This window comes from Fukomys damarensis, unplaced genomic scaffold, assembly GCF_012274545.1.
Source record: "Fukomys damarensis isolate Sample0158 unplaced genomic scaffold, DMR_v1.0_HiC HiC_scaffold_12, whole genome shotgun sequence".
Taxonomy (NCBI): domain Eukaryota; kingdom Metazoa; phylum Chordata; class Mammalia; order Rodentia; family Bathyergidae; genus Fukomys; species Fukomys damarensis.
The window spans coordinates 14,792,537-14,806,289 of NW_022900924.1; the positions used below are offsets into that span (position 1 = coordinate 14,792,537).

Sequence of the window (13,753 nt, forward strand, 5' to 3'; positions counted from 1 at the left end):
GAGAGAGAGAGAGAGAGAGAGAGAGAGAGAGAGAGAGAGAGAGAGAGATGGGAGAAAAGGCACTCCTTGCCTTTTCTTTTCCTACAGCTGCCCCTAGTGCCTCGCAGCTGGCCACCGCCGCATCAGGCGCCCCATGGCTGCTCCGGGAGACATTTGCCTTGACGACAGCAAGCTCTGGTCATGGGTCCACCCTCCCCCAAACCACAGACTGCCCGCCATCACTGACGCATCATCTAGCAGGGCCCAGCCTCCACCTGCTCCACTGCCGGGTCCCGCAGTCACCGCCTCTTCAGCATGGCATTGTGAGGTCCCTGTGCGACCTCTTCTGGTGACGGTGTGTCCCTTCCAGGACACGCGCAGCCGCCCAGCTCCTCAGAGCCCGGTGGGCATCACGAGTCCACACAGCCTCGCTGGCAAAGGCATCTGTGCCCCCCTAGTGCTTGCCTTCTCCTGGTGCCTCATGCGATGATTTGCAGAGATGGAGCAGCCCCTCTGGCCGCTGTGGTGGGGAGAACAGGCCACCGGTCCACTACCAACCAGGCTCCGGCAGCCTCTCTGCAGGCCTGTGCCGTGGGCCATGCTCACGCGGCTGACATCCAGGGCCCAGCGAGCAAGAGACGGACTTCAGGGTGAATAGGAGTCAGAGAGGTTGCATAAAGGCACAAAAGTGGCCAGAAGCATGAAAATATTCTTGATTTCATTAGCCAATAGGGAAACGTTAGTCAACATCGCAATAGGGTACTACTTTGTACCCACTAGGATGGCTATAATTTAAGACCCAGTAAAAAGGTCAGCAGAACCATGGGGAAATCAGAACCTCCCTGTAACACGGGAGGAAATGTAAAGTGTGCAGCCACTTTCGAAAACAATTCCTAACAAGGGTGGCATGTGACCCAGCAACCTGCGCCTAGTTATGCCCATGAGAAATGGAAATGCGTACAAACACTGTACACCGACGTCCATGGCAACAAAACGGAAAAAACACACAAATGTCCCGGGGATACATAAGATACCCTGTATCCATATGGGCTGCAGGATTCAGCGGGAAAGGGAGCCAGGAACCAGTTCCTGCTGCCACATGGGTGAAAGCACCGTGCAGAGTGGGAGAAGCCAGTCACAAAAGGCATGTGCTGTGTGCTGCGACAGAAACGTGAAAGGTCCGAAACAGGCGTGTCAGGGCAGAAGGTGGATTTGCAGCTGCCAGCGGCTGGCGGGGAGGAACTGCCCAGGGACAAAGCCCAGCAAACGTACTGAAGGCCGTGGAGTTTTACACTTTCAGCGGTGAAGGGCAGGGCACGGGAATTATATCTCAGTGAAGCTGTTAACAGCAATGACAAAGGATGGTGGAGGTGGGGAGGTGTCTCTACGGTGAAGAAAACAAAAGGTTGGGCAGGGCGCCCACGGGAGCCACGAAACAGGAAGTACTGCCTGAGGGAAGGAAGCGCTGATTCTCCCCCATCTGCGGGACGTGCAGGGAGCGCACTGAGAAGCCGCGGACTAATTTCCCAGGCCTCTGCGGTCTCTCCTCCGTCCAAGACGGTACAGAACCAACCCCACTTAACAGAAGAAGGCACAGGGGCTCACAGAGGCTGGTTCGGCCAAGAACTCTTAGCGGGTCCCCGGGCTCTGAAAGCTCAGCAGGAAGAGGCCTAATTGCTTGCGGCCCTGTGGGAACGGTGTTCATGGGAGGGGCCTAAGCAGGCCCCAGCTCACGTCTCACTCTTTCACAGCTACATAATGTTGATAAAGTTGCTTCACTCGTCTGGTTCTCAGTTTACCCGCCAGCAAAATGGGGCTGTTCATTTCCAATATGCACATTCTAATAATTACGCAGCATGCTCAGTGATTGATCCGTAATGCCTGGCAGCTTGCAGGCCTGTTTCCCTATCTTCAAAAAAGAACAAATATCCTTTATCTTACCCCCTCTCTCTGGGCTGTTTTGGAACTCCAAATAAAATAAGAACGGGACCAGAAAACGCCTATTCCTCGGCACTGGATATTAAATAGCCCGCCAACTACCCGATGATGTTGGGAACTGGCGCCACCTGCTGATTGGCGTCTTTAGGAGTCGCTGAGGAACCTGCGCCTGCGCAGAACTCAGGCATTCGGTCCCGCCCCTCAGGGGTGTGACTTCCTCCAACTATTGGGCTTTGGTTCGGCCTACTTCCGGGTGGGCTGTGCCACGTGACCGTTCCGTCTCGCTAAAGATGGCGTCTTCCAGGGCAGCAGCGTGAAAGTTGGAGTCGGAAGACGTTGTCCCGTGGTGCTGGGATAAAAAGCAGACGAGGATCTTTCGCCATGTCGCGACTGATCGTGAAGAACCTCCCGAATGGGGTGAGTGAAGGGCCAACACTAGGGATGTGGAAATGGGACCAGCTGGGAGCTCTGTGATGAGGAAAAAGGTGGTCGGAGAAAGTTGAGAGGTTTTTCACTTTGGGGATTCCTGGCCGATCCGGAACCTAAAAGGGCAGGAACCTGGGTTTATCCCCTTTTGACTGCTGGGGAAGAGGGTGTGTGGGCGGCTGCTAAACGTCTCACAGGTGATTTGTGGGGATCTGACTAAAATCTGACAATTCTAGACAGATAGCAGCCCCTACCCTGTCCCAATGCCCCATGCCCGGCTCCCACAGTTTCCTTATATTGCTCTGGCACTTCGGAGTGTGTTTGGGAGACACTTGACTAGTATATGCGGACCCGCGAGTTCTTCCATTTCTCTCTCCGTCTGCCTCAGGGAAAGTAAGAACACTGAGCCGGCATGAAACTCAGTTTAAACCATTTACCCAGTAAAGTAGGGAAGGCCGTTCCAGCCATGCTTTTCTGTTTTCTTAGAGACCACCACAAAACCTGACGGTGGACAATCAATAAAAACATGCGTGAAGAAATAGAGGAATATAGATGGCAAGGTGCAGTGTTAGCGGTGTGGATCATCCTTCCTATTTTACTGTTACTCTTCTTGGGTGGAGAGCGGTGGGGCCACTGACTCCTGCCTCTAATCCAGAATGAGCCAGGGGTGGCTGGGATACCTTCTGTACTCTCGGACGTGTCCCTTTCCCTAGAAAGAGAGCAAATGCGAAGCCATGTCTAGTCTATTAGTTTTTCTTCTTTTTACTTTGTCAGATAGGAGGGTTTTACGAAACACAATTCTGAAAATTTAAACAGTGCAATAGTGTATAAAGTGAGAAGCAAAGGCTTTTGCTGCATCCTGCTCTCCCTGTCTAACCAGGAGTAACCATCAAGTAGCGCGTTTTTAGGACTTGTAGGCATCTCTAGGCACCTTTTGGCCTCTTTAGCCCAGTTACTGTCTGCTGACTCTCCCCTCTGAAAGATGAGGAATTTAAATGATCTATTCCTCCCTTCCCTGTATTATTATTGTTTTTGATTCTTCCATCATTTACCCTCAATGACATGCTTTCCACCAGCTTTCAGCAGTGTCTCTTGATGCTGCAGTTTGATTAAGAATTTCAGCATGGGTCACTTTTTCCCTCCCAGTTTATGTTTCATTGTGCAGTGTCACTTCCTCTTTTCATTGTTTGACCTGTCTGGTGAATGAAACGGTGATAACAAAAACATGAACAGTAGCAGCCCTTGAAGAGATTACTATTTAGCAACACTGAATCAGGTGCTTTACATGAAGTAGCTTATTTAACCCCCTCCTTAACCCTGAATCAGCTTCTACTCTTTCTACCATTTTAAAGGTAGAAAAATGTAGATACAGCCAGATAAACTGATTTGCCTGAAGTGACAGACAGTTGGTAACTCATATAGCAGGAATTGAATTGAGCAGTCTGGTCCTCTACTGTCTTTCTTAGCAAGATTGGCTGAACTTGTCTTAATTATTTTCCAACAGGTAAAAAATTTTAGTGGTGTTGCTTATGGTGTTGCTGATATTGTGGGTAGGGGTGGACAAGACTTGGCTCGTGCTTTTATGGAACTTGCCAGGGTAGTGGAAGAGAGAGACGCCAGACCAAGGTGTAGGGATTGAAATAGGAACCAGGTGTGGTGGGAGCGTAGCAGTGGCTGGTTACCTGACTCATCCAGGGGGTCTAGGAAAGCCTTCCTAGAGGAGGTGATGAACTGAGTGTGAGGAGGAGTTAGGAAGTCACTCAAAAGTTTCTGGTAGAGGAATGGCAGGATCAGACTTGAGCAAGGACTCTCCCATAACATGGCTACATGAATTCACTGTTTTTGCTTTCATTTCAGTACTGAGTATTGAACCCAGCTCCTTTGCCATAATCCACATCCCCCACTCTTATTTTATTTTTTTATTCATTCATTCATTCATTTAATGCAGTACCAGGATGGAACCCTAGGCCTTCACAGGGAGCTGGACCCTCAGAATTTTAAAATTTTTTTATTACTGAATTGCCCAGGCTGGGTTCAAACTTGTGACCCTCTTGCTTCAGCCTCCCAGAGTGCGAGGACTATAAATAGGCAAGTGGGACTGTGCTCAGCTTTGTTTTTCATTTTGAAACAGAAACTCACCGAGTCACTAAGTAACCTGGGCTGGATTTGAACTTATGATCCTCTTGCCTCCACCTCTGCTGGGATTACAGGTGTACCACCATGGCCAGCTGAATTCACTGTCTTTTATAGACCTGAGCTAAGTCACAGCCCCTGATTGTGTAGACCTTGGGCAGAGCATTTGTTATCGACGAAGTATTCCATTTTCTCCTCTATAAAAACAGGTGTAAAAAATTCCTAACTCAGTGATTGAGATTTTAATGAGAACAGAGTGAAGAGGCTGCCCCAGAGAATTCCTTCCTATTAGGCTGCCAGTGCCTCTGGGTCCTTACATTTTCACACTCATTTTGGCTGTTGGTGGGGTCCTGAGTGCCCCCTCAAGCTGTTTCCACACACACAGTCTCCCAGCCTCTGCCCAGAAAGCTTACTGGGTTGAGCAGGCCGGCCCTGCTGGTGTGAGGATGGGAGAGCTGACAGCCAGTTCTGCTTGTGCAGAGGCCTCTTGTCCACATTGTAACAGCATTGTGTTACTTGTCCACAATAGCCCTAAATAATTACCATAATCTCAGTGGTTTAAATAATACAAACAGATTCTTGCCATTTTGGCGTTCAGAACCCTAAAATCAAGCTTTGGGCAGGGCTGCAGTCCTTCTGGAAGCCATGGGGGAGAATCTGTACCTTTACTTTTCTCAGCTGCTAGGGGCCACCTGCCCTCCTGGGTTCACAGCCCCCATCCTTCACCTTCAGCCTTCAAAGCCAAGAATGTAGCGTCTGCCGATTCCTCTCCCTTTATTTTCATCGTGACATCTCTTTCTCAGCCCGACCCTCCTGACTCCCTTTTCTGAGACTCTTGTGATGACATTAGTCCCACCTGGGAAATCCAGAGCATGTCCCCCACCATGGGATTCTTCCTCAGATGTGCAGGATCTCTCTTGCCTTACAGTATGATGTCAACTGAAGGTTCCAGGGATTAGGACGGGACATCTTTTGGGAGGCTCCAGTTAGCAAACACTTACCTGGCTCGCCACATTCACTGCTTCATTTATTCTGCCCAGCCTGTATTAGGTGTCCACAGCCATTCGGGCTCTGCTGTGATTATGCCACTGGTCTTAGCCTCACAGCAGCCTGTAGGGAGGAAAACAAGCAAGATCCCTGAAGAGTTTCATTTCCTTGTCAGTGAAGTGGGTCAGAACCTGCTCCCGGACACACTGTAAGTGTCGGGTGACAGCTGGGACCTGGCCTGTCTTGGTTAGCTTCTGTGAGATCCAATTACCCAGTAACTTATAGGAGGGAAGGTTTAATATAGCTCACGGGTTCAAGAGATTCAGTCCATGGTTCCAAGACAGAAACACTATGACAGTGGGGCACAGCAGAGCGAAGCAGTTCTGTTCATGGTGTTCAGGAAGGAGAGCAGGGCAGCAGCACTGGAAAGGAGTAGTCCAGGGACACACACTTTGGCAAGGTCACATTTCCGCGACCCGGCCAGATGCACCCAGGAGCACACGTTGCTAATCTGCTAGGCGGTCCTTCATCCCACGAAGCTGCCATGTCAGGATGAACTGTCACAGCGGAAAAGCCCATGGTGCCACCTCCACATCTCAGGTCACTGGTGGCTGGACGTCTTAGGGCCTCTGGGTTTTCAGTCCATTTTGCCCAGAGACCCTCAGCCCCTCTCTTGTGCGCCCCCTGTGTTGCAGATGAAGGAGGAGCGTTTCCGGCAGCTGTTCGCCGCCTTCGGCACACTGACTGACTGCAGCCTCAAGTTCACCCAAGACGGCAAGTTCCGCAAGTTCGGCTTCATCGGCTTCAAAGCAGAGGCGGAGGCCCAGAGGGCCCTGAGCCACTTCAACAAGAGCTTCATCGACACGGCCCGCGTCACGGTGAGTCGGGCAGGAGGCTCGCCCCTGCCGCCTGTCCAGAGTGGTGCCGGGCGTCCGTCCCTCCACACTTGGTCCCACCTCTGTCCTCTCCAGACCACGCGGCCGGCCGCACGCTTTCGTGTGCGTCCCATCCCCGTGCACTGAAGCAGCACACAGAGGAGCAGCCCGAGAGTACGCGTGTGTCACCGGCGTGGCTCTAGGACCGCACTTTGGGAAGCGCAGGCGTGGATCCTAAGCTGCCTGAGTCCAATGTCGTCAGAGCCACAGGCCCTCTCCTGGTCAGGGAGGCGTCAGGAGGGTGTCCCGCTTGGCCCCCTCATGTGCATTTAACGACGCAGTAAAGCAGCTCTCGTGCTTTGCCCACAAGGAAAATCCAGACGGACAGGTGTACGTCCGTGATTGGATTTCACACCTCCGTACCCGTCAGTCTCCGTGTGTGACCTGCGGTGATGGCTGCTGCTGGGATTTTCTCCCTCTCTCAGATGCCAGGCACTGCATTGACTGTCTTGTAACTCCCACTGTACTCTTCGCCACTGTTTGGGTTGTGTGCCGTGAACACATCTCATCATTACAGTTCCTTGGAAGGCCACACTGCGGAGAAGTGGTTGGCCAGCCGGCATCAGCCATGGGTGTCACTCAGAGTAGCTGAGGTAGCAGCGCTCGCTGTGGGCTTCCGGCAGAGCCAGCTCTCTCAAGCCTGCCCTTGAGAGTGCACTTGAGGGTTAGGGCCCAGGAACCACATGGGCTTCATGCTCAGTGCTCTTCCGGGCCCCCACAGTCACCCCGCTTTCCCTGTCACCCTAGAGCTGTTCTCTGGGCCAGCCGAGCTTGCCTCCTGTGATTAGAATGACCAGGCACACGTGGCCGGGTTCGTGTTGCAGTCATCCTTTGGCGTGGTCAGATACAAAGCTCAGTCTCCCTATCCCTGAGATGCCCTGAGTTCCTGTGTCCACCCTGTTGCGTGCTCTCTGGGTCCCTCAGGGCCAGTTACTTTCCTTCCCTGTGCTTTGGTTTCCTGGTCTGGGAGTTCAAGGGGAGCAGCACCCAGCAATGGGAGGCCTAGTGAACCCGCACTGGACACTCACAGAGCGCTTAAGTCAGTGGCCATGTGTGGGCTCCTAAAAAGGGACTTAAAATGACTTTACAGGGACACAGCCAAAGTCGAGGGTGATAACATGTCATTTGCTTCTGTTAACTCAAGTTAGTGGTGGCTGCCTGTCTGTAAAGTCCAGGCCCTCCGATGCTGTGACAGCTGTGACAAGCACCTCTTTTGCCCTCTCAGGTGGAGTTCTGCAAGTCCTTTGGGGACCCGACAAAGCCCCGAGCCTGGAGCAAACATGCCCAGAAACCGAGCGGGCCCAAGACATCTTCACAAGACTCTGCTTGCCTGGAAACTAAGAAAGTATGCAGGTGTCTCTCCGTTACCGCCTGGTGTCAGCAGGGTGGTCCCTCCCCAGAGCAGGACAGTCCCGGCTCCCTTCCCCGAGTGACCCTCTCTGGCTGTGCCTTCTGCTTTTAGGACAAGAAGAGGGAGCCGAGTGAACTGGAGAAGGTGAGGGTCGTGTTCACGCAGTGGGGGTCTGGCCAGGACACAGGGCACTGTGTCTGCGGCTCTGTCTTCCTGTCCAGCAGAGTCCACTCTGCCTTCTCCACCTGGCCCGTGGGGTCCACTGGAGGTCGGGGGACCTGAGCGCAAAGGATGCTCTTCCCCTCCCGAGAGTGAGGAAGGCCGAGCCCGCCTGACCGACTCTGCCTCTTCTCCCTCCTGCCTGCATCCCTGCTGTGCCGGCTCTGGTGCCACCAGCTGAAGGAAGACACCGAGTTCCAGGAGTTCCTGTCGGTTCACCAGAAGAGGACGCAGGCAGCCACCTGGGCAAATGACGCGCTGGACACTGAGCCCCCTAAAGGGAAGAGCAAGCCAGCCAGCGACTATCTGAACTTCGACTCCGACTCGGGGCAGGAGAGTGAGCAGGATGAGGAGGAGGAGGAGGCAGCCAGGGAGGAGCTGGAAGGTGAGACCGCCCGTGTCCACGCCAGGGTGTGTGCCCGGCCGATGCCTGCCTCAGTCTGACGGGCCCTGGCCATGCTGGGTGTGACACCATGGGCCACCTGGCCCCTGCTGTCGCTGTTTGCTGGCAGACATCGCTGACCCTGGCCTTGCTGCTTTTCCAGAGGAGCAGGGCCTCGAGCCCAAGGCGGCCGTGCAGAAGGAGCTGTCAGACATGGACTACCTGAAATCCAAGATGGTGCAGGCTGGCTCAGCCTCGTCCTCGGAGGAGGAGGAGGAGGAAGAGAGTGAAGACGGAGCCGTGAACTGCGACGAGGAGAGTGAGGCCGAGGAAGAGCAGGAGACAGAGCACAGGGTGGCCAGCCTGTCACACGGGGCCCTGCCTGGGCGTGGGAGACCCCAGGACTCGGGAGCCGAGGTGCGTGTGCACTGGGGACAGAGGAGCAGAGGGAGTGTGGAATGGCGACTGAAGTTGGGGGCAGAGGTGAGCTGGCTAGGGCAGTGAGTGGGTCACCGATGGGAACGAGCTCATCACGGAGAACAGTAGATAAGGTTAGCCGAGCACTTGCCACCAGCCTGGACTGGTACCTGCAGGTCCTTGTGACTTATCACAGTCCTGTGGGACAGGTGACCTTGTCCCATTTCACAGGCGAGGAAACCATGGCCTGGAGAAGGAAAGGGACAGCCAAGGTGATGGCCAGGATGGAGCGGCCTCAGGACTCAGACCGGGCTGCTGGGCTCTGACGTGGGGATTACAGAGCTCCTGTGACCCTGGAGGACAGCGTCCTTGTCCCCCACCAGGAGACTCAGGCATATAGTTCAGGGCAGGCTTCGCTGGGAAGTGAGTTGAGTCAGGGAGCCGGCACTCCTTCCCGCCCTGAGACATCCCAGTGCACCTGCTGCCCTGGCGCCAGGGAGCTCACGGAGCCCTTTCTCTCTGTTCTCTGCAATCCTTCAGACGGAGAAACCAGCAAACCAGAAGGAGCCCACCACCCCTCACACCGTGAAGCTGCGGGGTGCCCCGTTCAGCGTCACAGAGGTATGTGCTCACCAGGGACATGGGCAGGAGCCCCGGAGCCGTGGGTGAGGAAGGGGTGAAGTGCCAGGGGCTTCTGCAGCTGTCTGGGAGCAGTAGGGGCTAAGAATGTGATGGAGAAGAAATCCAAGGCCAGAAAGGCTGCTAAATAACATCTCAGTCATGTTATTATCTTGTCATTGCAAGGAATCAGGGACACCTGCATCAAGACTGGCTTCATTCATTCACTGTTGTCTACCCTGGGAGTGGGCAGACTTTCTATAAAGGGGACCGGGACAGCTGGTGAATACCTAAAGTCTGGTCAGTACAGCGTCTGTTGAAACTCCTTTACCCAGCACTTATAACACAGAATCTGTTAGACATGGGCAGGGCCAGGGATTTGGCTCCACATCTGCCTTGTAGGTGCAAGGTCCTGAGTTTGATCCCTGGTACCAAAAAAAAAAAAAAAAGACATGGGTAAGCAAATGGGCATGGTTGTGTTCCAATAAAACTTTATGTGTAAAAACAGGTAGGGCCACATCTAGCCCATCAGCTCTAGTTTGCTGCCTCTGAGTCTAAATAGGCAGAGCACACTGAATTTCCCTTCTCTTGAAAGTTATAGAAGTTCGATATAGAAATGCAGAGAGATATAGCTAAATCATCTGTAAAAATCATCTGTAGCTGGGGTGACTATAAATTGTTACCCCCACCACGAGGAGAGTCAGGCTGTAGCCAGAGAAGATGCCAGCGTGTAGGTGCAGTGGCTACAGATGTGACGGCCACCTGTGCCGGGCTGTGTCCTGTGGGTGACCTGACCAGAGCTGAGGGGCAGAGGTGAGCTGGTTAGGGCAGTGAGCCACTCCTACACCGGGGCCTGCCTTCCGAAACATTTTTTCATGTAGAAACATTCACCATGGTGATTTTTTTGTTTTGTTTAAATTTATATTAGTACATTTATAATAAGTAACAATGACATTTGTCTGGAGGAGTCATTGCGTGTATGTGACACATCTTTTTGTGTCCCTTCGTCCCTTCTCTGTGTGTCCTGTTTTTAAAAAGCATTCCGGGGCCGGGGATTTAGCTCAGAGGCACCATGCCTGCCTCGCATGTGCAAGGTTGTGAGTTCAATCCCCGGTGCGAAAGAAACAAAAGCATTCCTTCAAAGGAAGCGAGCACCGCTCGACCTCTTTCCCTTTGTCCTGATACATCGTAAACATCTTTGAAAACCGCCATGGTGGCATCTTTCATGCAGCGCGCTCTCCCTTCCTCATCCTGTTCGTTGATGTATTTACCCAGGATAAATTGGAAGAAGTACTAATGCAGTTCCTTGCAATCAGAGATCAGCAGACTATTTTTGTCAAGACCAGCTAGTAAATATTGTAGGCTTTCTTAGCCAAGTCATCTGCTGTTCTTTTTCTTCTTTTATTTTATTAGTATGGGAGATCGAACTCAGGACTTTGCGCTTGTGGGACAGGTGGCGGCACCACTGAGCTACATCCCCAGCCCCCACTTTTTCTCTTCTTAAAAAAATGCTTTGACAGTGTGACGAAGCACTGGCCGTACAGAAGCAGGCATGGGGGCAGTTGGAGTGTGACAGCCCTCGTCCCAGGGCATTAGTGCCGTCAGCACACGCATGTGCATTTTGAAGGCACTGACAGAATGTCACTTGTCCCCCGCCCTTCTCCTCTAGAGGTGAGACTACTCATTTCCCTGGACGCCGTGTATTAGTATTGCCTTAATGTTTACCAATATGACAGGCAAAAATGCATCACACTTCAATCTATGTTTTAAATTACTTGTGAGATCTGCTGTCCTTTCACATTTGTAAACGGAGTGTTTGTGCTCGTTCGGAAAATACTGAGCCCTTTCCCTCTCAAAGTGTTCATCTCTTTGGATGATCTGTGTATTGACAAATATTCCAAATACTGACAAATCTGTGTATTTACAAATACAGTGCTTCTCAAAGTTCTGAGAAGCAGACACTGGGATTTTATGAGTGAATTGTCTGAATTTTGGATCATAATCCTTATGATACCAGCCATGCAGGAAGACACGTTTTATTTACTTAAGAAAAAAAAGTTAGATGGATACTTGCAAATGTAATGCCCAGAAGTTTGTGCATTTCCTCTACACAAACAATAACGGGGGAAGAAAAACTTCTTTTACATAACAACCAAACGTGAACTAGATATTCTGACGAATGTTGCTGGGGAGAGGGGACTTACTGGGCATTCTAATAAAAGTTTGGGAGCTTCTATATAAAAGAAATGTTAAATTTCACTGAGACTTAAGAACGTTTACATAAATGGAAAGCCAGGCTTCTTCCCCAGAATATAACACTCCTAGTCCTTCCTTAAGTAGTGAAAAACTGCAGCACAACCTTGGGCGAAGTGTCAGAGCAGACCCCACCACCAACCAGTGCTGAAAAATTATTTTAAAGCTACAGCAGTTAGAACATTTTGGTTTAGGGGAAAGGGTTGACAGGTTATTGGACAAGTCAGATCATTCTGTAAATAGTCGTGGGACAAGCAGTTACCTCTTACAATTTTTCATTTTGTTTTCTTTTGCTTTCCTTTTTGTCCTGGGAATGGAACTCAGGTGTCCTGCATGCTCTGTATAAGTTTTCTACCCTGAGTGACACCCTCACCCACTAACTTTTTTGAATGGAAACAAAAGAATGATGGACCTTTGTCTTACTTTTTGTAGCAACATTATTAAGGATTGAAGGACCCTTTTAAGCAATTTGCTGAACTTAATAGCTTTAAGGAAAACGATGGACTAATTGATTATATGCCAATTAAAACTTGTTAGGCAACAATTTTTTATTTTTGTATTTTATTTTATTTTATTTTTTGCTTTTTGAAGCAGGGTCTCACTTTGTAGTTTGGGCTGGCTCTGAACTCACTGTGTAGCCCAGGCTGGCCTCAAACTCAGTGAGGCTCCTGCCTTAGCCTCCTGAGTACTGGGATTACAGGTGTGAGCCATCACGCCCGGCTTTACTTCTTCCATTTACAGATAGACATTTATAAAGGACATATGAACCAGTAGAAAATTGGACCAAGAGAAGGAGCTTGTGCGAGAAAAAAGTTCAGATGGGGAATACATATGTTTGAATTGGCTCATAATTATTTTTTAAAAGAGCGATAAGGAAACTAGGTGACCATGTTTCCCACTTTCCAAACTGGCAAACGTTTCTAAACATTGATGCTAAATAAACCCTTCCTCCTGCCGTTGCTTTGGCCTTTGGGAGGTGACTTGGAACTGTCAGAATCAGGCGTGTCCCAGCCTGTGCCGAGCCACTCCCTGCTAGGAACTCAGGACCACCAAGATCTAAATGCCTGGATGCTTACAGCAGCCTCTTTTTGTTGCCGTTTTACTTCTAACTTAATGTGCTCATTTGTGGTCTTCTCCTTGTAAGAACAAAGAACTGGAAATAGCCTCTGAGCTCCATGACTGGGGGAGTGGCTTTGTCTGTGATTCTCAGCAGGGCATGAACTGCTCCCTCAGGAGCCTGTGGTCAGGTGTGGGCCATCTCTGGTTGTCACGGCTGTGTGGAGGAGAGGGCACCCAGGGAGCAGAGGCCAAGGGCACTGCCAGATACCTGTAGTGCACGGCTGGCCCCACAACAAAGGACCACCACGCCCCAGTGTGGACAGTGCCACCACTGAGAAGCCCTGGGATTACTAAACTGTGACACTAAGCAGCAGGGTACAGTGCATCATTACAACGCTGTGCTACTCCTGGTAGTGCCTAAGAATGAGGAAACCTGTAGAAAGAGTTTGATTATTATAAAATGTGCAATTAGCATGAAGACTTCAGAGCTCTGCTGCACTTCCTACATTTATTCACAGTGCTGTAAGTTTTAATTGTGTGCAGTAGCCTGGGCCTTGAACTGTCTGAACCAGTTAAGTTCACAGATGAAAATGGGTTTGCTACATTTATATAACAAGAGGAAGTAAGAAGTAAAGAGTGTAGGGCCAGGGATTTAGCTCAGTGGTTCCGCTGCCTGCCTTGTAAGTGCAAGGTCCCGAGTTCAATCCCTTGTACCAAAAAAAGTAGATTGTAATTTTGGTTATTGGAATTATGGATCTTTCTTGTTTCCTTATTTGTACTTTTCATTGTGTTAGAATATCACATCCTGTGTGTTTTGCCTTTTAAAAATGTTTTTAAGTCACACTCATGTCCAAAATAGTGAGTAGTTAAGAAAATTGGGACCCGCAAACAGTGTTATTTCAGCACTATAAAGGACAGTAGGATGAACAGATGTTCATGGTTTCATGAGAAGTGGAAAAGACCAGCCGGGGATTTAGTTCAGTGGCACTGTGGCCTGCCCTGCAAACACAAGGTCCTGAGTTCAATCCCCAGTACCAAAAAAAAAAAAAAAAAAAA

General features: G+C 50.7%; 1 protein-coding gene across 3 annotated transcripts in view; it reads left to right on the forward strand.

Annotated features, from left to right (window-relative positions):
* Positions 1 to 2,165: 2,165 nt before the first annotated feature.
* Rbm19 (RNA binding motif protein 19) overlaps positions 2,166 to 13,753 on the forward strand; it is a 98,081-nt gene continuing 86,493 nt past the window's right edge. For 2 of the 3 annotated variants that reach the window (XR_776368.3, XM_010604112.3), the window contains exons 1-7: positions 2,166 to 2,334; positions 6,159 to 6,341; positions 7,624 to 7,743; positions 7,861 to 7,893; positions 8,146 to 8,353; positions 8,514 to 8,767; positions 9,308 to 9,388. Coding sequence is in view for 2 of the 3 variants with exons in the window: in XM_010604112.3 (XP_010602414.1) it covers positions 2,299 to 2,334; positions 6,159 to 6,341; positions 7,624 to 7,743; positions 7,861 to 7,893; positions 8,146 to 8,353; positions 8,514 to 8,767; positions 9,308 to 9,388 (915 nt within the window). In the remaining variant the exon portion in view is untranslated. The remainder of the gene's footprint in view (positions 2,335 to 6,158; positions 6,342 to 7,623; positions 7,744 to 7,860; positions 7,894 to 8,145; positions 8,354 to 8,513; positions 8,768 to 9,307; positions 9,389 to 13,753) is intronic. The other variant, XM_010604113.3, reaches the window with a different exon arrangement.